The 23,513-nt window shown below is 36.9% G+C and overlaps 4 protein-coding genes across 4 annotated transcripts in view; all 4 read right to left on the bottom strand.

Annotated features, from left to right (window-relative positions):
* Nucleotides 1-207: 207 nt before the first annotated feature.
* LOC141619252 (gamma-tubulin complex component 2) lies at nt 208-7,506 on the bottom strand. Its single transcript, XM_074436279.1, has 19 exons — nt 7,176-7,506; nt 6,737-6,871; nt 5,401-5,532; nt 4,960-5,043; nt 4,773-4,871; nt 4,574-4,665; nt 4,303-4,375; nt 4,072-4,224; nt 3,845-3,964; nt 3,673-3,726; nt 2,992-3,075; nt 2,783-2,857; nt 2,555-2,683; nt 2,228-2,353; nt 2,026-2,133; nt 1,526-1,588; nt 1,256-1,330; nt 548-699; nt 208-464 (listed from the first exon to the last, which is right to left on the bottom strand). Exons 1-19 carry the CDS (start codon nt 7,221-7,223, stop codon nt 338-340), a joined length of 1,929 nt encoding a protein of 642 aa, XP_074292380.1. The 5' UTR covers nt 7,224-7,506; the 3' UTR covers nt 208-337.
* Nucleotides 7,507-8,369: 863 nt separating this feature from the next.
* Nucleotides 8,370-22,556, bottom strand: LOC141619245 (uncharacterized). The gene is made up of 3 exons (XM_074436272.1): nt 19,177-22,556; nt 12,168-12,802; nt 8,370-8,417 (listed from the first exon to the last, which is right to left on the bottom strand). Exons 1-2 carry the CDS (start codon nt 22,151-22,153, stop codon nt 12,429-12,431), a joined length of 3,351 nt encoding a protein of 1,116 aa, XP_074292373.1. The 5' UTR covers nt 22,154-22,556; the 3' UTR covers nt 8,370-8,417; nt 12,168-12,428.
* Nucleotides 16,009-17,474, bottom strand: LOC141619249 (uncharacterized). Its single transcript, XM_074436276.1, has 2 exons — nt 16,590-17,474; nt 16,009-16,275 (listed from the first exon to the last, which is right to left on the bottom strand). The coding sequence occupies exons 1-2, from the start codon at nt 17,434-17,436 to the stop codon at nt 16,265-16,267; spliced, it is 858 nt and encodes a 285-aa protein (XP_074292377.1). The 5' UTR covers nt 17,437-17,474; the 3' UTR covers nt 16,009-16,264.
* LOC141619251 (large ribosomal subunit protein eL38-like) overlaps nt 16,009-23,513 on the bottom strand; it is a 135,882-nt gene continuing 128,377 nt past the window's right edge. Inside the window, exon 4 of the mRNA XM_074436278.1 lies at nt 16,009-16,106. The gene's annotated coding sequence lies outside the window, so the exon portion shown is untranslated. The remainder of the gene's footprint in view (nt 16,107-23,513) is intronic.

Genomic DNA, 23,513 nt, shown 5'->3' with positions numbered 1-23,513 from the left:
GCGGAATTACTTAGTCACGCTCAAGCATGACACACCATGGGCCCTGGTTGGTTTTTTAAATAGGTACCTTTTTAACCCTCACAAAGAATAGAAAAAAAAAAGGCAAACAAATGATTAGAATAGAACAGAGGGAGTACCTTTTTAAATCTCCCTTCGTTTGCATCTAGTCCGTCTTCAAACATTATATAGAGCATGTCGAAACTAAGGTTACTAAAAATATATCACCCTTAATTTCTAGAAAAGTCCTTAAATACAAGTGATGACTATATTCAGAGATACGTCTCATTCTTCATTATACAATCAGAATTCATTTCATAATACAAACAGAATAGAAAACTTATTGTTCATTCCCAACGCCAAGAATCCATTGAGCAAGGTGAGTCAAATACGGTTCTGCCTGAGAACGGTTGCTTAAAATTGGTCCAAGGCTCTGAAGTTCAGTATTGAATTCCTCCTCGAATTTCCTGCAGTTGTATAATTCACAGAATCACAGTGAGACGAGGGTGACCAAGTTAGTTGGCAGGGCCACAAATTAAAGTTGACTTACCGAACAGCATCTGTAACTCCGGCATTCTCTGTAAACTTTAGTGCCTTAGATGAACGACCAGATGGCGGTTTGGTTATCTCAATGGAGGAAGAGATTAGCCACTGAGTTGCTGCAGCATACTGAAGGCATATAAGCTTCAACTTCTCCATCTTCTGCATTTGTCGAGCAGTCAATGTTAGTGTCTAGACCCGGGAAAGGGGTCACTCGAATTGTGTACAGGTTCATATCAACTTAATTTGGGTATATTGGCAATTCAACTCAGCAAAGTTGCCGACTTTATGGCTTCTATTGGACATTCATGTCCAACTCTTTCGAGGTGGTTTGAAAACCGCTGGCTTCAACTTACCTCTATCATTCGAAAGGATGAGATAGGTTGGTCCTACCTTAGAGGATCAATCTAGTTTTATTACCTTATCAAAAAAAAAAAAAAAAAAAACTCAGGTCGTTTGCTTATGTTGCGAGTGTGGTACTATCAGCTCAATGGCCATTTTAGACAGGTCAGTTACAACTTACAAGTTGAATCATCTGGGTTCAGTATGTTTTTTGTGAGGTCTAGAGTCAGCCACAACCAACAGAAAGACATGTCATCATGGCTCAAAGTATTATGGTTCCCCAGAATCTATTTAAGGGATCCTGCGAAGAGCCGAGGCACTTGATGGGTGCTTTTATAATGATAATAAAAGTAAACTAAAGCGGGTAAATTCTGACCTTCAGAAGTTCAGGTAGGAGTAGCATGCACTCTCTAAGACATTTTTGTAGAAATAAATCATGATACTGGATAACCTGTTCAAGGCAAATTGACAAAATCAATAGTAGTAAAATGGTACTACGTATTTAACAGCCAGCGCCCTACTGGGGCAACGATCACCGCATGCAATTCTTGCCTGGCCAGCAATAACTATCCATCTAACATCTAAAATCTCCATTAAAAAACCATGGAGATAGCTGCCCTTATTGACATGTACTCATTATTAATACCTCATCTATGCTTTTAGCTGACTGCAACCTGGTATTCATGACATGCCAATTGGGTTCAAGTACCTGAAGAACATAGACAGAGAGTTAAGATATGTACCTGCGGCAAGAAGTAAACTAAGATATATGATTTCTTTGGGCAGAAGGGATGCTAGATACTAGATAGTAAGATAACCCCCTAAACAGTTTGCACTGCTTACATTGTAACTTGTAAGTGTAGCAGTTACTCGCAATTGTCATCACAACATTCTTATCGGTAGTTTGGAAATACGTTTCGTGTTCTCTAACACAAGAGTTAAGGGCACATTTGAGGCAATTGAGTAATGTTTTTATAATAGAGCAAAGAGTCAACGAATGAGCAGGGATATAGCCTCAGACAGCATAAAACGAATGCATATGCTAAAGGCAGAGTAATTCTTCATCAAACCTACAGAAAGTGAGGACAATAATAAAAAAGTAAAACAAGATAAGCAATAATAGAAGAAGATACTCTTCATATGTACCTCAAAAGTCAAGTAATGTAGAAGGCTATTCATAAACTTTAGCATGCTTCTACAAAGAAGTGACGAACGGGACACTGCAGTTCCCTTGATCTTAGCTGCACGAACTCCCTACATAGTGAGTTCTACCTTAGGATGTGCATGCAAAAGACCATATAGAAGCCTTGAATGACATTAGAGATGAGTGATGGAGCAAGGAACGTACTTGATGCACTTGCCAAGCCCCACAGAGCTGGCGACTGACATGTTTACAGTGGAACAAGAAGCGAAATATTAACTGGTACTTTGTCAAGGCTTTTCTAGATATGACAAGCGACAATGGCCATTGTACCTGAGCACAAAGCATAGAGTTTCTTAAATATTTTCTACTGAGTAGTGTGAAGTCTAATAATTTGCTAAGAAACTGAGTCCCTGTTGCCAAAATCCAATAGATGGGTTGGAAAAGCATAAATAAGACAATCTTGCACGGAAGAAGCACACATAAAAATATATTTTTGTTTAAAAACTAAAAAGGAAAGGCAATCTTAATTACCTTGTAACTCAAAGAAAATGCCTCCAAGCCAGTAATGCTTGCAGGTTCTTCAAGATGATCATGCTCAACACCATCACTAATTTGAAGATCTTTGAGCATGCTTAATCTTTTACGCAAAGTAGATCTTTCCTACATGACAAAAATGACAGCTAAAGGTTGATAATGAACAATTGGATTTTTAAGGGACGTCTTATTTTGAAGAAAGATAATAGGAAAGCAGGAGCTTACTACACAGCAAGTCAAGTCTTCGTGACAAGGATCAGCTGCAGCTGCAGTGGATCGCAAGGCAAGATCCAAGAGTGACTAAATAACAAAAGTATTTCAGATACAATCTTCGCCTCCCGTAACAAAAAAACAAAAACAAAAAAGGCTAAAACATGACAAATAACATAGCATTGAGACGAAAAAATAGACAAAAAAACGACTGAAAGAAATACCTGCAGTTTCTCCACCGAAACCTCTTCAGCTTTTTTGGTCAGCTCTTCTCGAGCAATATCCATAAAATGAACTAGAAAATCCCCCTGAAATGTTTAACTCAAACTCTAACTTACAAATCTGAGATAAGTATCTATAAGAGTTTCCATTTAAACAAAGCTAAAAGCACCATTAGAAGGCAAATTCAGTTCTTGGTTCGAAGGAATAATCAAATATTCACCAAGTAAATTTTTTCGTGTTCCTAATAGGCAGTCTCCAACTGAGCCAAACAGCCTCTCTGCAATTTCATTGACAAAGTAAGGCTACAAACAACATGTGGGTGACCCTCTTTCCCCACTTCCCATTTAAAATAGCATTTAGTATTTGACAGCAAAATTTTAAACGCCACTATAAAAAAATAATAACAAAAAAAAAAAAAGGTGGCCCTGACCCAGCAATTTTTGAACTAAATATAGCAGATTAGACATTGCTGTGAGCCATACAGCTTCCTAGGGACTCCACAATAAATCAGAGCAAACTGACCTCAGGACAAAATAAGTCATAAATACTAGGAGATCAACTAGTTAAATAAATCAGGCAGCAAATTGTTAAGGAGTCCGACTTAGCTGGTGACAGCATAATAATCACCAGTCAGGACACAAAAACTTGAGGCCGTCTAATTAAATAACTATGCAAGTAATTACCTGGTCCAAAAGAAGATAATGCTTAATGGATCGCAACTTCCCCATAAGATCATACTGTAGTCATGAAAAAGGGGGAGAGATTAAATGTAGAACTAGAGTTTTCAACAAAGACACGGCTGACACACAATCTACAAAGTATGGAGTCTCAACAGGAGTAGAGACTGAGACACACCTTCTCTCTTACGAGATTTAACAATTCTCCACTGGCAAAATCGTAAGCAGTTTTGATACATTCAAGGTAGTGATGGTTGGAACCAAAATTCTGTAATTTAGAATTTTCTGATACTCGGACCTGCAAATTACAGGTATGTCAAAGGTAGAAAATAAAAGAGTATCAAAATAATTTTTCCCTGGGCTCAAAAATTAAATAAAATGAATCAAGTTTTGAACCCACGTAACCTGCACGTTATGGCCACATTCCCTCATGACATTTAAATATTTTCCAGTTGTCAAAATTGTCCCAGCAACATCTTTAAGGAAACTGGGAATGCTATTCTTGAGGCTGTATCGGTGTTTCCAATACTTGGCATCATAATCTTGACTGAGACTTTCCTGATACAATTGAGGGTTTAACGGAGCGCAAATTCAAGGACCAATTCCACGGCTTACATTTACTGTATGACTGCATACCTTTTGCAGAGAACTGTTTTCCGCTATGAAGAACTCACCATATGGATCATCAATAACTCCTTCGTACACCCACCTAATAACAATGCAAGTTGAGTCTAGTACGATTTCAAACAACCATATTTAAAATTTAAGAAAGGAAGGTGAAATCCAAGTATTGAACTGAGTATTATGTAGAGGGATGCCAATGTTGCCACCAAATTAAGTTTGAGGAATGATCGAGAATGTTCTCGTCTGAATATTTAATGTTCGCTTAAGATAATATAAATCTCACCTTTCTAGTATCTCAAGGTATGCAGAGCTTGCACAATGTGTCATCTTTTCTAGCAAAGACCTTACAACGTGATCACCAGCCATAGCTTTAGCCTGAATATAATCAACAGGAGGCATTCAGTGAATAAGATAATGATTTCAAATAAACACGACCTAATAGTATTTCCCTCTGAAAACAAGCTATTGAGTTGAACTTCAACCTGGCTTTGCAAAAGGTTAAGAACAGCAACACCAACACAATCATCAGTTGAAGCTATCTGAATCACAGAAGACATCGCTTTCATCGGCCCCATCCTTTTCTACAAGGGATAAATCAAAATAAATAAAAATTATACAAAGCCAAATAGTGTGCCAAGCTCAAGTTACGAAAGGCTCAAACAGTCAAACCTGACAATAAAACCACAGTCCTTGAAGTGAAAGACTTTTAAGACGAAGTTGATGTTCCAGCTGAGCCACCATAGCCTGATGATCCTGGTAACAAATTGCCAAAATCGGAATGTATAGACTTGAATGAGAAGGAATGACATTCAGCTAGAGATGCACAGATATACAAGTATACAACATCCAATATTAGAATCAGATAGAAAACCGAGTTTGAAAAATCCATCTCATGTACACCAAAACGTATTTGGAAGAACATTCAATTGTGAAGGCTGGTTTGAGATTTACTTTATCTTCCATTTGGAAGCATCACAGACGGGCAAAACGGCCACAAAGCAAACCCAAGATAAAAATTATTATAAAAAAAAAAAATCACAAAGAAACGTGTAGGCAAGAAAGTAATGATATCACAGGCTAAGATATAAAGCGATGAACCACGGAAATTACCAGCAGAAGTGCTCTTAATGCTGATGCAAAGGCGTGATTGACCAGTCCTTTTTTGAACTGTGACCGTGACTCCACAAACTGCTCAATCAACAAATAGCTCTCGCATAGTGGGAAGACACGTTTTGCCAACTCCTGCAGCAGACCAATTAACAATTGGCAGATCTAGAGCTTAATATTATGAAGGACATATGGCAATCAGGCAGAAAATACGCTTCATTTGAGAGACATAGGCCTTTCACAAGAAGAACCCACAAGTCAACGTGATGAGAAACCAAGTTGTGAGTGGAATTACATGAGACGGTGGTATAAGCAACCTTTAGTCCTATTTTTCCTACGATATGCGTAAATTACAGATTCTTACATATGACTGAAAGTAGCAACCTTCGAGAATTTCACCAACGAAATTCATAATTTTCATTTATTTTGTGTGTGTGTGTGTGGGGTGGGGGGGGGGGGGGGGCACTGGTCTTGCGCTAGAAAAATTTGCACATAAAAACACAACAAGGCCAAGCAGAAAAGATATTGAAAAAGACAAAAAGTCACTCCACAGCTCTAGATGACTCTCATAAGTCATACCAGAATAGTTCCTCTTACAACTTACAAGTTACAACTATGGAGCAATGGTATAAACGTTTAGAAGGTTAGTAGGTTACTAATATACATCGCTTTGTAGTCATCTCCATCTCATAGCAGAATAGGTATACGTAAAAACACAACACGACATTGCTACGCATAAACAATATTGAACAAGTCACTCGGCAGCTTTAACTAGCTCTCATACCAGAATAGTTCCTCTTACAACTTATAACTATGGAACCACGCTATTACCGCGCTATTAACATCTTACTATACACAGCTTTATAGTCATCTCAGTCTCATACCAGAATAGTTATGTGTAAAAACACAACACGACATTGCCAGGCAATAAATATAATGAAAAAGTCACTAGCCCTGGCTCTAATACCAGAATAGTAAACTCTGGAACAACGCTATTAACGTTCAGAAGGCTACTGATATACATCGCATTGTAGTCATCTCCGTCTCATACCAAAATAACTTACAAACAAAACACGACATTGCTAAGCAGAAGCAATATTGAACAAGTCACTTGGACGCTCTAGTTAGCTCTCACACAAGAATTGTTCCTCATACAACTTGAAAGTTGAAACTACAGAACCACACTATTAACGTTCAGAAGGTTACTGATATACATCGCATTATGGTCATCTCGGCTTCATACTAGAAGAGTTACACGTAAAAACAACACGACATTGCCACAATTCTAAATAGCAACTATATGAAAAAGCCACTAGACCGGTATCGCTAGCTCTCTCACCTGCAGAGCTAAATCCATAGAAGCATCAACCTGAAAAGTAACTTCATCAGCTTTACCACGAACTCTTCCTATCGAAATATACCGTCCTTCAATTCCGACCATAGCCGAAAGAAGATCATCGATAACAATAAGCTCCTACACCAAACAAAATCTATCAATTACCTCCAAAATCAACTAACATTAACTCAATTTCCACCAAAAACAATCAAAATCTAACAATTACATCCAAAATTACGCAACTAACAAGCTCCACAAAGCATCAAAATTAAAAATAAAACTACAACAATGTCATACTCGTACTTCGATTAATCCACTATCAAATGCGCATAATTCGTATACAATTCTACAAAATAAATCGAAAAAATTCGAGCAAAATATGAACATTATAACAAATAAATAAATAAAAAATAAGTAAGAAATTAAGAAGATTAATAGATACCTGAACAGAAGCATGATAACAGCCAATTGGTTTAGCTTGAGCTCCCATGCCGGAAAAATACCGTTTTTTAAAAAAAAAAAAAAAAACTAATTTTTAGAATTAAATTAATTCATTAACGTCTTCTTCTTCTCTGCTTCTAAGATCGATCTAGGGTTTGAGGTGATTAAAAATTCGATTACAAAATCAAACGCCCGCCATTTTTGCTTCTGATTTTGCCCTAAATTGATTGAAAAAAAGTTGGAAGTGTAGTTCAGTGTATTTCATTATTTCACAGTTAAAACGACGCGTTGCGAGTTTTTTTTTTTAATGAAATTAATTCAAAGGTGAACTTGAGATATCGCAATCTAGTGGTTAAGGTAAAATAGGCATTTCGGGTTGGGCCAAGGCGGGCGGCACGAATCCGGCACGAGTTCGGCACGGGCACGGTATGGTGAAAAAACCAGGTGGCTCAGGTCCATCACGACCGGGTAAGAAGCAGGCCGCGACGCCAAAATTCCAAAAAAAAATGTGTCTGGACACGAGGCACGAATGCACGATGGGCCAGGCACGACGAGCACGACAGTTTCCAGGATAAATTATTTAAAAAACCATTAAAAATATCCGAAGCACGAAGGGCGGCATGAGTTCGGCACGAGCCCGGCCCGACTTGACCCGGGCCAAGGGGTGGGCCACGGTGGGGGTGGGGAAAGTGGGCCGGCACAGTACAGCCCGAAAACAAGATTGACCGCGCCTCGGCCGGGCCAAAATTGTGACTAGACACGACGAGCTGGGCCGGCATGGTACGACCCATTGCCTTCTCTAGGTTAAGGTCAAGATACTCTTTTCATTCCATATTACTCCGTAAATTTTCTCAAGACTCGTATTATTATGTTTTATTTAATTAATAATACTCGTAGATAATATGTATTATTTCGAATTATTATTAAAGTTTTTCATTTTTTGCGGAGAAATTTTGATGGGTAAAAGAAAGATTTATGGTCAAAGAATCATGAGCAATAATTGTAAAAATTAAGAAAAACAACGCGCTTTTCGTATGGTCTACGTTGAGCAACTATGTTACTGTCTAACATACAGATGTTCGCATTGTATTATGAAATTTGTGTTTTTTTGTTTGTTTTTGCTTTCAGGATCGTTGAAAGCAAAATTTGTAATTGGATTATGCATACGACTAGTTGATTAAACTTGAATATTCGATAATGTTAGGTAAAATACTTTATTTTCATCTATTTCACTAGAGAATTCCTTTTTTTTGGCAGCAATAAAGAAAGGTTCCTTACCAAAAAAAACTAGAGAATCCCCCTTAAACTAAAAGAATAAGAGATCTCTAAAGTTTTCCCGCCTAAATGAATTAGGCTATAAATGGGCTTCTTAACATCATATCTATAACTGGGCCATCATGATTAACTTTGACTTAAGTTATAAATGAGCTTCATAAAAACATATTTACAACTGGACCATACTGATTAATTTCATACAAAAAATAATTCTATACCATTTTAAAAAGGGTATTGCTCTTTCACATACGCCTTTTACTCTTTCTTTTAACTTGCATAGACATATTAACGGGATATTCTTATTATGTCACATACATGAAATTTCACTAAATATGTGTACAGTGTGATGTAAATATTTTATTATTATTCTTTTTAAACTAAACATTATGACCAATAACATTTTTTAGGAAATATTTTCTAATTAATTCTATTATTCTATCTTTTGATACAAACGTACTACGGGTCGAGAGTATTAATAAATTGTTATTACTTCTAAAAAAGAAAAACTTACTTAATGATATATTTTTTTTACACTTTAACTTAATATCCATCTTTGCTCCATATTATATATAAACTTAGATTTTGGTTACTTTTTTTTAATTGTTTATATAACGCCTTCAGTAGATATAGTGATATAATTAAAAACAATGTTTTCTTAAAGCGGGGTTAATAAAATAATTTCAGTAAAACCGACAATCATATACGGAGTAAAAGTGTTGAACAATCTCTTTTCTAGCTCTTAATACAAAGTTACTAATAGTAAATTTTATAATTAAATTTCAAATGGAGTTAAATACCAACAATATAATTATTAAATTCTCTAATATTATTATTATCTAAAAAACCGCGCATTTGCGCGGGATCTACACTAGTTCCTATTAAACATCATATATTATATTAAAGCAGAAACCATCTGCCACGTGTCATCAGCAGATGGCTTCTGCCAAGTGTCATTCCCACAATAAAATACTACATTATTTTCATAGATTTTTTAGCAAAAAAAAATTACATTATTATTTATTCTTCATAATCATCAGCGTGATTATGATTTGTTAAAAAAAGATTCCCTTAATAAACTTATAAAGATTAAAGAGGAAGGTAACATGATTACATTATTTTCATATGTTTTTCTCTATCAGATTGTTAATTGAATAAAGTTATGATTTTTGTTTTGCTATGACTGGTCCTTTACGATTTCTGCAGAATTTTGGCATATTACGGTTCAGTTTTTTTGTTTTTTTCTCTAAATGTTTGTACTTTGTATGAACAAGAATTTAAAAACTAGATGTTATTGATACCTCCGTGAGTAGCCTTCCATTTGTCACATAACCTTGCTTCAAATTGTAAACATGAGCATTACACTTTCGAATTTCCGAATTATTGAAGTCTGATCCTTTCCGTTGCTTCTCAAACTTTTGATCCGTTTTTAGAATCGTTACTTTCCTTCCGAATTAAAGGTATTTGCAATCTTAACTTAATTAAGGATTAACTCACCCCTAAATTAACCTCATATCATGCAGTTTTGGGACCCTAATCTACGGCTTAAGAATGGGCAGTTGAGCATCACAAATTTTCCATTGATGAACTTTATGTTGGGCAAACAGTGATGTCAATAAGTGCTTAGCTTAGTAAGGATGCTGTCATGTTGAGCTAAATAATATAATTGGGTAGTTAGTGTTGGGTGCATAGCGAAAGTGTTTCGATGAATACGAGATCACAAGAGAACACATAGCACTTGATTTTTCTAATATGTGGTTTTCGTCATAAATGATGGACAACCTTGAGTTAACAGTAAAATTAGACGGAGTTATTACTTAGTGCCTTAACTATACAAAGTAGAAGTTAAGGTCCTTAATGAAAAAAAAGTACTCCATAACATAGTTTAGGTCCTTATCTTATTGTTAACTCCCATTAAGTCAGTTAAGAAAGGCAACATTTTCGTAGTCAATGATTTCATAAAATTTCTTTAAAAAAAGGCAATCATATATTCATATAAAACACATGAAAACAATGTCACGGTTGACTTTATAAAAAATTGAAAATCTAAATCTATTTAAGTAAGAAAGGCAGAAAATCCGGCATAATCACAAATATTCTTAACTGAAAATCCTTCTGCATATAAATGATAGGATGATAAAATGAATATTGCATTTAATTGGATATTATTTTCCATATTCTTAGTTGATAAACTTTTTGCATATAAATGATGATGATATAATATATGATGATCAAAATGAATATTGCATATTATTCTCCATAAAATCTTCCTCAATAAACTTAAGATGATTATCGCTAACCATATTTAAATTGAGGTTAATATTAAATTCATATAAATTGATATTTTAAATAAATTATCCTTTGTTTCATTTTTTTGTGCTCTACTTTATCCTTCACAATACTTCTTTTAACTTGCAGGTACTCTGAGCTTAATTTAAAGAATATCTACCATATAACTTTACCCAATTTAAAGAATATCTACCATATAACTTTACACAAGAGACAATACAATACTAACCAATGACTTAAAAATTCATGTCCGCGACCATTGCATTTACCACCATTTTAAAACTTCACATTATAAATGTATAGTTGGTTTTTCTTAAAATGGGGTTAAATAACACCCTTCTTCGATGAATTGGACAATTTGTTTATTAATCCCTAGATACTATGCTTTTTTCTTATACTCCCTCCTATCCACTATTTTCTTCTCTATTTCCTAAAACGGATTATTCAGGTTTTCTTCCCCTTTACTTTTTGAGAAAGTTTTTATTAATATTATACTCCTACCTCTCTCCACTCATCAAACCCCACCATATCCTTTATTAATATTTAATTCTAATTATTCCTACCTCTCTCCAATAACCAAACCCCACCCATCTCCTTTATTAATATTTAATCCTAATTATTCATACCTCTCTCCAATTACCAAACCCCACTCATATTTTTATCAATATTATACTCCACACCCTTAATCTCCGTGCCCACCCCAAAGAGGAAGGAAAGAGTGGATAGGAGGGAGTATATTTTATTTGATCCGTTTTAAGTTTAAGACGGGGTATTGGAATGTAAACATTGACATGCCAACGGGGTAGGAAAATCATTTCATACGTCCTTACTCAAATGCATATTAGAACGTAAACATTAACGGGGTAGGAAAATAACATGTGCCGCCTTACAATAAATCCAGTTTGCGTAATAACAATTGTGTTATATATGAAGTTTCATTATTGGAAGACAATCGTCTGTTGGAAGACAATCGTCTGTTAAATGCATTTAGGAAATATTTTTGGAAAGTGATTGGAGAAGGGTTTAAAACATTGTTCCCGTGGTCAATAGTAGCTCAAAAATGGACTTCACATTGTATGATTCGTATCTATAATATTCACCTTAAACAGTTTTACATCGTTTATACTTTTAGGGTATGATAGTTATTATATGATGTAGGATATACAAAAAGTTATTTGTTTATACTCGATTAAAGACACATTAATTAGTTTTTTTACATATAAATTATGACAATTCCGATTATAATATAAGAATTATTTGTAATGCAATTTTGAAGATCGCCCGTGCGGGCACGGGTTCAAAAGCTAGTTTATGTAATCTTTAAATTTGGCTTAGTTGCACTACTTTTGCTAGGCGGACTTTTAGTGCAACCTAGTCTAATAGCTTGTACTGTAACTTTTGGGGTACTATAATCACCCTTTTTCTCTCCAACAAAAAAAATGATATTTTTTCAGCTCAAACATTTCAGTACAGTATAAAAAAATATCAAATCTTCTATATATGAAGATACAAAATCAATGTAAGTATGTAACTAATATTTACACAAATGTTCCAAGCAAAATTCTAGGAGGTTAGGCATATTTTTATACAACTTGGTTGAGTACATGATCTGAAATATCAGTTTGGGTAATCCCCGGTCGTCGCTCCGTAAATGCAGCCATTACCCCGCCTCAAAATACGGTCATCGCGACCTTCAATCACGATCCACATCACGATGAGGAGTCTTTTTCGTTCTTGAAGTAGGGTTTATATCTTCTAACTGCCTCACAACATCTCTCATAGTTGGCCTTTTCTTCGGTTCCCTTTCGGTGCATCTTAAGGCCATGAAAAATACATCATATACTTGCTCCATGACCTTACTGTCCATAAATTCCTCTATTAATGCAGCATCAACAACCTTATCAATTTGTTCTGAACAACTCCATACTGACCGGGCCCATCCAACCAAATCCATTCCGTCTGGAAAAGATGGATCAACGGCTTTGTTTCTGGTTAACAACTCGAGCAAAACAACTCCATAGCTGTACACATCTGACTCCTTACTCCATGTAGTCGCAAAGGCGTTTTCTGTTACATGAAACATTTTAGGATTAGTTATCCATGTAGGGGAATTTATCGTTAATTAGAAACAGTAGCGAATCTTTGAAGATTTTATGAGATTGTGCCATGATTATCAACGAATGTATATGAGTTTTACTCTGGGATTTAGACGCAGAATTGAAGGAAAATATGTCAGACCTTTTGCGGCTGCATATGCTTCATATATTTTTGTGTTGTGTTGATTACAAGATGCCGTTCCTTTAAATACACCTTGAGCTCTACACCCTAGAAGGATCTTCCTAGTACAGACAAAGACAGAGGGACCACAGCTGTCATTTTACAGCTCTCATATGACTCATTCTCTTGTACAAATTTCTAACATTCTGTATGCTATCACTAAGACCTACGGGCTTGATTTTACTTGGGCTTCTACACTCCCCCGCAAGATGTGAGTGTGGGAGGGTCATCACTCCCATCTTGGTCAGAAGCTTCTTGTGTTGAGACACAGGCAAGGGCTTGGTTAGGACATCTGCGAGTTGTCTGAAAGAAGGAACATATGATGGCTGGATCACTCCCTGAGCAACTTTCTCTCTGATGAAGTGACAGTCCACTTCTATGTGTTTTGTCCTCTCATGGTGCACAGGATTGGCAGCTATGGAGATAGCAGCTTGATTGTCACATTTAAGAAGAGAGGAGTTGAGATTTTTCATCCCCAATTCTTTTAACAAAGCCATAAGCCATGTGACTTCACAAGTAGTCAAGGCCATAGCTCTGTATTCTGCTTCAGCAGAAGATCTAGCTATGATAGACTGTTTCTTGGATTTCCAAGAGATAGGTGATGCTCCCAGAAGGATACAAAAGCCTGTAGTAGACCTTCTGGAGAAGGGGCATGAGGCCCAGTCAGAGTCACAATAAGCAGTGAGTCTAGCCGTAGATGAATTGGCTAGGAGAATGCCTTGCCCTGGAGCTGTTTTGAGATATCTGAGGACCCTCCTAGCAGCTTGCCAATGATCACTAGTAGGAGCCCGCGTGAACTGACTCAGTAGTTGTACTGAGAATGAGATATCAGGTCTGGAAATGGTAAGGTATATGAGTTTTCCAATTAATCTCCTGTATATTTCAGGATTTGGCAGTGGGATACCCTTGGTTGGTTCAAGTTTAGTGTGAGCATCAAGGGGCACCTTTAGAGACCTTTCCTTGTTGATGCCAAATTCACCCAATAGGTCTTGAGTGTATTTCTTTTGGGACACAAATATTCCCTGAGAAGTGTGGGCTATTTCTAACCCTAGGAAATAGGATAATTGGCCTAGATCCTTCATATGGAACTGAGAGCTGAGAACAGCCTTGAGCTTGAATATTTCTTGGTCATCATTGCCTGTTATCACCATGTCATCAACATATATGAGAATAGCAGTTATATTATCCTCTTGGACCTTGACAAACAAAGAATGGTCAGCATTAGATTGCTTGTAACCAGTATGAATGAGGGTGGTGGATAGCTTGGCAAACCACTGTCTTGGAGCTTGTTTAAGCCCATAGAGTGACTTCTTCAGTTTGCATACTAGACTATCTGTTCCCCTTTTTTGATGAGAATTAACTATTATTCTATCACCTTTCCCTTCATATCCTTTTGGCATTTGCATAAATACTTCTTCCTTCAAATCTCCATGCAAGAAGGCATTTGTGACGTCCATTTGACATGTCTTCCAGCCCTGCATGGCAGCTATAGCCAGAAGAGCCCTTACTGTGGTCATCTTAGCCACAGGAGCAAATGTTTCTTTGTAGTCAAGACCTTCTCTCTGTCTACATCCTTGTATTACCAGCCTGGCCTTGTGTCTTTCAAGGCTACCATCAGGATTGAATTTGAGTTTGTATAACCACTTACATCCAATGGCTCTTCTTCCCGTGGGAAGTGGTGTTATCTCCCAAGTGTCATTTGCTTCCAAGGCCTCCAATTCCTTATTCATAGCTTCCACCCAGGCCAGTTCAGTGACTGCCTCATTGAATGATTGTGGCTCAGCATTTTCAGAAATGCTATTGACCATGTTGGCAAATGAGCTTTGTACTTCTGTTTCTGCTATAGTTTGTATTTCAAGAACATCATTTTTACTGTTATGTCTTGTTTGGTTTAGTACAAAATCAGTCATCCAACCTGGTGTCCTCTTGTCTCTGGTGGATCTTCTTATGGGAGCACTTTCATTTATTGCTGATTGTGTCTCATCCACACTGATATGAGCATCTTGTCCATCTGAATTTTCATTTTCACAGATTGGACTGTCATAGTGTTCAATATCAGCAACATCAGTCATTACCATTCCTTGAGGACACTCAGGGGGCATCATGTGACTGATCTTTTCCTTCCCGGATTGAGAGTAAGGGAACACGTGTTCATAGAAGGTCAAATCTCTTGATACAAACCTTCTTTTGCTGCTAATTTCTTGCACACGGTATCCTTTTTGATTTACTGGATATCCCAAGAACACACAAGCTACCCCTCTTTGCTGAAATTTATCTTTATTTCTTTGAGGATTATAAGCCATTACAAGACATCCAAAGGCTTTCAAATGCTCATACTCAGGTGGCTTGCCATAAATCATTTCATATGGGGTTTTGTTTTTAATAACAGGACTTGGGAGTCTATTGATTAGGTGTGCAGCAGTCAACACGCAATCACCCCAATAGCCAAGGGAAAGACCAGAGTGAAACCTCAAAGCTCTGCTTATTTCAAGTAAATGCCTATGCTTTCTCTCTACCACCCCATTTTGTTGGGGTCTGTCAATAATACTAGTCTGATGTACAATCCCATTTTCCCTAAAGAATTTCTTGCAATGTTGATCATCAAATTCGAGAGCATTATCTGATCTAATGATTTTTATCTTATTACCAAATTGTGTATTGGCATAAGCATAGAACATTTTTAACGTATCAAAAGACTCAGACTTATGTTCCAAAAGATATACCCATGTACCTCTTGATTTCTCATCAACAATTGTCAGAAAGTATTTAAATTTTCCCTTATAGGCTACCTTATAAGGCCCCCAAATGTCTATGTGGATCAGATCAAGAGGTCGGGCAACAGTGGTCTGACTCTCAGGAAAGGGGTGCTTAGTGTATTTTGCCATAGGACATATCAAACAATCTGTATCATGAGAATCAGACAGTTTACACTTTATCGAGGGAATATTTTTGAGTTTTGAGTATGGTGCATGACCCAATCTATAATGCCAAATGGAATAAGGAGAATAACTTTTCTTTTCATTCATTAATAATCCAACATTACATTTGGTTTGATTTGAAACTAATGGCTGAGATGTAAGCAAATCTGCCTTAGGATTACAAAATTTCAAAATAGGCATGCTACCAACTACAAGATGAGTGTTGCTGGTTTTGTTCTTGGATTCTGCACCATTTGTTTTCTTGAAATTGACTCTGTTATTTGTGAGGTAATATAGACCACTGAGTGCCTTTCCTATGACCTTGATCTCTCCACTAAAACAGTCCTGCACAGAACAGTGGGTGTCATGAAATGTTATAGTACAATTGTTATCCTTAGCTAACTTCTGAACTGACATTAGGTTTTGTTTAAAATCTGGCACATACAGGACATTTTTCAAAACCAGACCTATGTCTAAGGCAACTTCCCCTTTACGTGTGACATATGCCACACCCCCATTGGGTAGGTTAATTTTTAATCTTTTGACAAGAACCTCAACATTTGAGAGAAGAGACTCATGAGCTATCATATGATCTGAAGCCCCTGAATCAATTATCCACTCATATTTGCATTGAGAGATAGTGTTACAACTGATTATACCTGCATAGTTGCACTCCAATTCATCATCAGTGTCTCCCCCTGTCTTTGAGCTGCCACTGCTTCCAGGAACCATTTTGAGAAGATTCTCTAGTTGTTGAGTTACAGCGTTGATGGCTGAGGCAAGTTCACCTTGATCTTGTTTTGCATTGGCAGCATGCTTCTTGTTGCCTTGGTTCTTTTTGAAGTTGTTTGAAAATCTGTTGGCTTGAGGATAGTTGGAGTTTCTCTGATAGTTCCTAGTCACTCTGTCATTTCCATATCCCTGATCATTAGGAGCAAACCTAGCATTGTTCTGCTTGTGCTTAGGATGTCCTTTGGGATATCCAAGTACTTCCCAGCACTTTTCAGACTTATGGTTGGACCTACGACAGTGCTTGCAGGCATCTTCAGGCTTTTCTTCCTTCTCCCCCTTTCCCATGAGAGCAGAGGCCTCCTGATTGTTTCCACCACTCACATTGTTTGTCTGTGACTCTTCTTGTAGAAAGATGGATACAGCAGCATCTACTGTGGGTAGAGGACTCATAAGCAGAATGTTACTCCTCAAGGTGGCATAATCCTTATCCAATCCATTGAGAAACTGAAAAAGCCTTCTCTCCTCAGCTTGCTTTTCAACGGCCTCAAAGTATACCTTCATCTCAGCACTAATCTTTGTGACAACAGGATAATTATTCATGTTTTCCAACTCATCCCATACTATTTGTAACTGGGTGTAATACTCCTCAATACTTCTCTTATCCTGATTGATTTCATAGGACTCTTTGTTAAGCTTAAACTTCCTAGCCCCATTAGCAACAGTGTACCTTCTTTGTAGGGTTTCCCAAATTTCCTTTGCAGTTTCAGTAAACATTATGAGCTTTTTAATTCTTTCACTGACACTTTGCAAGATCCAAGATATGACTAGGTTATTTGAAGCATACCAAGCCTCTATCTTGGTCTCATCTTTGTCAGGTTTTGGTACACTTCCTGTGACATATCCTAACTTTCTTTTTGCAGAAAGTGCTAACTCCATCTGACGTTTCCACATGGTATAATTCTCAGTTCCAGACAATACCGGAGTAATCTTTATGATTTGAGTACTCTCAGCAGGATTAAGGAATAGTGGGTCAGACAAAACTAGCTGATTGTCAGCCTGAGGGTTTTCAGTTCCAGGCATGATGAATAAACACAGAAAGGGAGAAAAAGATTCAAACTTTACGCAAAAACAGAAAAGAAAAGAGCAGAGATAACTCACAGCAGTTTGACCATCATTCAATGATAAATTGATAATCAGGAGCACATAGCTCTGATACCATGAAGATTTTATGAGATTGTGCCATGATTATCAACGAATGTATATGAGTTTTACTCTGGGATTTAGACGCAGAATTGAAGGAAAATATGTCAGACCTTTTGCGGCTGCATATGCTTCATATATTTTTGTGTTGTGTTGATTACAAGATGCCGTTCCTTTAAATACACCTTGAGCTCTACACCCTAGAAGGATCTTCCTAGTACAGACAAAGACAGAGGGACCACAGCTGTCATTTTACAGCTCTCATATGACTCATTCTCTTGTACAAATTTCTAACATTCTGTATGCTATCACTAAGACCTACGGGCTTGATTTTACTTGGGCTTCTACAATCTTCAAACTATATAGAAACTTTTAAAAATCTGCATCGGCCAAGTCCCAAACCAACGAGCCTATACAGTCCGCCTAGCAAGGCAAAACCTCACCCAACCCGGAAAACCAACCTGACGAATAGAATGCTGGTGAACTTTGGAAATCCAGCTCGAGGTGAACCCCATAAACAATCACAAAAACTATCCTACAACCAGTTGTATAATAGTATTGTACAACCGCCTCAAAGTTGTTGAGCTATTTTACAAGTTATTGAGCTATTTTACGAAGTTATTGAGTTTAATAATTATTCTGTTAAGCTCAATAACTTTGTACCATAACTCGATAATTTTGTTAATAAAACTCGACAACTTTGTAACAAAGCTCAACTTCATTGTATAAATTGTATATACAACCAGTTGTATAATACATTAACAAAACTATGCTTGTCTCAACCAAGTCCAATCCCATCCAACCCCAAGATGACTGGTGGCCTAATAACGACTCCACTAGATTGACGGCCGACAATGAACTAGCTTAGTAATGATCTGATTAAGATCGACATGACATTTAACATAAAAACTTTGGCTCAGAACAAAATAAATAGACGCAATGACAGCCACTTAACCAATTACAAATTCAATATAACCCGACTTGCCTTGACTATCCTGAAATAGACCCTAGTGACCCAATTGTGAGCTCTAGATCCGTCACTGCTTAAGGTTTTGGTTGAAATGGTTCATCTATCATGGTATCAGAGCCAGTGTGACCAAGAGGTCACGGGTTCAAATCCTGGCAACCCCAATAACTCACGAAGTGGAATTTCAGCACAGGCCACTCTTCAAGCCCAATGGGCATTCGAGTTAGGGGGCGTAATAGGAATAAATATAATAGTTGGGCCTCAACCATCACCTTAAGGTTTTCATCTATCAGAAATGAAAAAGAAATAATGTAGTCTAGAGGAACTAGATCAGTTACTTAGAATACCTGGTGCAATGTAACCTATTGTTCCAGGAATCGCAATTGACCGTGTTGAAGAAGATGGTTGATCCATAAGCTTAGCTATACCAAAATCAGAGATGTGAGGCTCCATTTCAGAGTCCAGGAGTATATTCTCAGGCTTAATGTCACGGTGCAGGATAACAGGATCACAGTCGAAATGAAGATATGCTAACCCTTGGGCAGTTCCTAGAGCAATCTTGTACCTTACATCCCATTTTAATGTCGTAGGAGGACTCGTCCTATGAAGACAATACCCAAGACTTCCGTTCTCCATGTATTCATACATTATTAGGCCATAATTATTCCTCAACCAAAAATCCTTAATTTTCACCAAGTTCCTGTGCTTAATAGTTCCGAGTGTCTGAATCTCTCGAACCATGCTCTTATTTGCACCGTTCTGCCCGCCAAATATAAGCTTTTTAACCGCGTACACTTCTTCCGGACCCAAAGAAGCCTTGTAGACGATTCCATGAGCTCCTTTCCCGATGACATACATGTCATCAAGATTTTCAGTAGATTCCATTATCCTGCTAAACTTGATTGAAGAACCGTCTTTACCAGAGTCTTCAATATCTGTTATGGACCGTCTTTTGAACCTGACATACGCATAACATAGAGACAGAGCCACAATAACTGTCACAAGAGTTGCTCCAATGACAATAATCGCAATTTCAAATCTTCGAAGATGGTTCACATGCTTATTTTTTGTAGTACTACAATTTCCGATATAGTATATGTTTTTTTCACAAGTGGAGTTACCAGAGAGGCTGCAGTCGAAGCAAAGTTTCGAATTCCCGACAAAGGATGACGGTGACTTGTTAACCAACTTCATCAAAGTTGAGGGTATAGGACCAGATAAGAGATTATTCGAGACATTGAGCTCTAGTAAAGCAGGCATATTTTCAAGACCGTCCAAGGTTCCGGTCAAGCAGTTGTGAGATACATCCAGAAACTGTAGATTAACCATATTTGACAAATCGGGCAGTTGACCGGTCAAACCGTTGTTACTAAGATTCACAGCATACATGATCGATGAACTGGCCGCAGAAATTGTCCCTCCTAATAAGTTGCCCCCAAGTTGAAGATTTTGTAGACTTTTAACTTCAAACAAATACATCGGAACTCCTCCGGTTAGACGATTCTCCCTCAAATCCAAGACAGATAATGAAGTCAAGCTTCTTAGGCTTAGGGGAATCGTTCCACTTAAAGAATTGAAAGACAAGTCTAAATTAATCAACTTATGCAAATAACTAAGCTCCGGTGGAAGTGGGCCCTCTAAACGATTTTGTGACAGAAAAAGAGCTTGAAGTTCAGTAAGGTTTCCAAGCTCCGGAGGTATGAAACCCGAAAGCTCATTCATGGTTAGATTAATCCAAGTAAGACTACGACAATTCCCAAGGCTCGAAGGCACTTTCCCATGAATTTGGTTTCCACTCAAGTCAATTAAATAGAGGCTATGACTCTCCTCGAATACAGGAAGTACCCCTGTGAGGTTATTATGTTCCACTCTTAACCTTGTCAAGCTAGAGCAACTTCCAACACTAGGCGGTAAGATTCCGCTTAGCATATTATAACCGAGGTCTAGTACTTGTAATCTTTTACTAGAGCAAATGTAGGGAGGGATTTCACCAGTGAACTTATTGTTCGTGAAGTCAACCGCTTCCAAACTACTATTGACTCCTAAGTTCCGAGGGATCATCCCGGTGAACTGATTCTCAGAAATAGTAAGATTCCTCAGATTCCTGAGCTCGGTTACTTCTAAAGGCAACTCACCTGAAAGTCTGTTATTGTAAATAAGAACTGCCTCAAGGGTTTTAATCTTCCAAATATCAAGCGGAACCTCTCCTACCAAGCTATTATTAAATAATTGAAGGAGGGTTAACTTTGTTAGTTTCCCCAATTCACTCGGAATCTCGCCCCCAAGGTTATTATCACTCAGCTGGAGCTCAGTCAAAGACTTGCAATTTCCAAGCTCTGCAGGTATATTTCCTGAAAACCAGTTTTGCGTAAGGTAAAGCACCGACAGCTTTGTAAGCAACCCAATAGAAGACGGGATCTTTCCTATCAAATTGTTACCTACAGCAGAGAAGCTTGTCAGGCTACTACAGTTACCAAGACCTGAGGAAAGACTCCCTTGGAATCGGTTGTACGACAAATCAACAGACTGCAGGTTCCTGCACTTACCAGAACCTAAAGGAATGCTACCTTCAAGCATATTGAAGTCTAAGTACAGACCGGTTAAACGCGCAAGATTTGACACACTTTCGGGTATCTCACCAACAAGGAGGTTCCCATCTAGATACAAAGTTTCAAGATATGAACAATTGCCAATAGAAGATGGTATAGTACCAGATAACTGGTTATTATACGCCTGAAAATCGACAAGATTAGTAGCATTTCCTATATTCACCGGAATAGACCCGTTAAGATTGTTAATAGAAAGGTACACATACTCAATACCAGGGATCTGAAACAATGATTCAGGAATCTGACCAACCAATAAATTCCCAATTAAGTTCAGATACAACAAATTCTGCAAATTTCCAAACTTTTTCAGAATATTACCAGTGAAATTATTATAAGAAAGATCCAAATACTCAAGCAACCCACAATTGCAAATTTCAACAGGAATTGACCCAGAAAAGTTATTAGAATGAAGATCAATTGTTTCTAAATGACCAAATTGCCCAATTTCAGGCCCTAAATAACCAGAAATACCAACATTAGACAAGTTCAAAGAAACTACATTCCTGTTATGATCACAAGTAACACCTTTCCATAAACAAGGGGCATTTTTGGAAGAATCCCACTTAATTTTTACAGAATTGGGAGCTTCCCAACTGCTAAAAAGGGTAATCAAAGCTTGCTCATTTGAGCTCAGAGATGATGCAGCATCACAGAATGCAGTAAAAATTAGCAGAATTGACAGTAACCAGATCATGAGTTTTCTTGTATATGACATCTAGTCAGCAGTGGAGCTAGGGGGCTAGTAGTGAAAACTTCAAAATTTTAGAACTTTTTGAAATTTTTTCGAGTTTACCTCATTCGCACTCCTGAAATTTTTCAACCCGCTAATTATAAATCCTGGTTCCGCCACTGCATCTAAATCATTCCCAAAAAAATTTCAGGAATTTGAACAAACAAGAAGAATAAAGGTATCAACTTTACCCAGAACTGGAGAAAAAGATTGTTACTTTTAGCATAAATTTTGTAATTTTGTGCTAATTTTATGTTGGTTTGTTGGTTTAAACGTTACTTTGGGAACTGTGCTTATATATTCTAATGAATTTCAACGCAATTTCGCACTCCATGGAAGACCCATGTCCAATTTTTTATTCTTTTTGCTCCCTTTTATTCCAGCATGTGTTTTATCTGCATTCATATGAAACATTTGTTATAGTGGAGTTGTAGACTTGTAGGTAAAAGCAGGTGTGAGATGGAGACATCTGGCTTCTTTTTTATACTCTTCGTGGTCCCCCGTCTTAATCACTTGTTTTATTTAATTGTTATAGGTTGTCATGCTTAAAAAGCTAAAAGCACATTTTTCATCTCATAATTAGTTTATCTTTATGCCAAATGTAAATATGAATAAATGACCGAGGTAGAGGGAACACTTTTTGTTAAATTTAATCCGATTAAATATCATAAAGTTCATATTAAATTATTCGGTAAATTGCAGATGCGGAAACATGCCTTAATTCATGACGAAAAGTTGAAATAACTCGTTAGAAAAGACATTTTTCAGGTTTAGGTTTTCTAGTAGACACATATAACATAGGATCTCTTTATGAATGGGAGTCTTCTACGGTCTAGTTCTCTCTAAACCGATAAAATAAGTAGCAAGTTGCACAATTGAAGTAGGAGCTCGACGGTGGTCCTACGTGGATCATTGGGTGGTTTAAGACTTTAGTTAATGGCTTAATGACAAACTAGTATAAATCCTGCGCACACGCGGTTTTTTAGATAGGGACATTAGAGAATTTAACAATTATCTAATTATATTTAACTTATTTTAACTCCATTTGAAATTTTAGTATAGAATAAAACTTAATATTAGTAATGTTTTATATTAAGAGATAGAAAAAAAAGGTTCAACACTGTTACCGTATATACAATTGCTGAAACTATTTTGTGTGTATCTGTGTTGTAATAAATATACTTATGTATATATTAAATAAAAAAAAAAAAAAAAAAAAAAAATTTAAATGTTCATGTTGTATACAGTAGAAATAGATAGTATTAAATTAAAGTGTAAAAAAAAATATATTCGCAATTTTTTCATTTTAGAAGTAAAAACAATATATGAATGATCTTATCTTGTA

This window comes from Silene latifolia, chromosome X (genome assembly GCF_048544455.1).
Source record: "Silene latifolia isolate original U9 population chromosome X, ASM4854445v1, whole genome shotgun sequence".
NCBI classification, from domain to species: Eukaryota; Viridiplantae; Streptophyta; class Magnoliopsida; order Caryophyllales; family Caryophyllaceae; genus Silene; species Silene latifolia.
The sequence above is the reverse complement of the archived record's forward strand: the minus strand, read 5'-3'. Positions and strand labels throughout refer to the sequence as shown.

Bases quoted from the DNA above. Each gene is read 5' to 3' on its own strand.
- LOC141619245 (XM_074436272.1), bottom strand. From the start codon at position 22,153: ATGTCATATACAAGAAAACTCATGATCTGGTTACTGTCAATTCTGCTA. The intron at 12,803-19,176 runs GTATTCTAAGTA...TTCATGTAACAG, and splicing joins AATAGGTTACATTGCACCAG to AAAACGCCTTTGCGACTACA.
- LOC141619249 (XM_074436276.1), bottom strand. From the start codon at position 17,436: ATGTTTACTGAAACTGCAAAGGAAATTTGGGAAACCCTACAAAGAAGG.
- LOC141619252 (XM_074436279.1), bottom strand. From the start codon at position 7,223: ATGGGAGCTCAAGCTAAACCAATTGGCTGTTATCATGCTTCTGTTCAG. The intron at 4,872-4,959 runs GTTTGACTGTTT...TATCCCTTGTAG, and splicing joins GACTGTGGTTTTATTGTCAG to AAAAGGATGGGGCCGATGAA. The intron at 1,589-2,025 runs GTACATATGAAG...TATGTTCTTCAG, and splicing joins TACATTACTTGACTTTTGAG to GTACTTGAACCCAATTGGCA.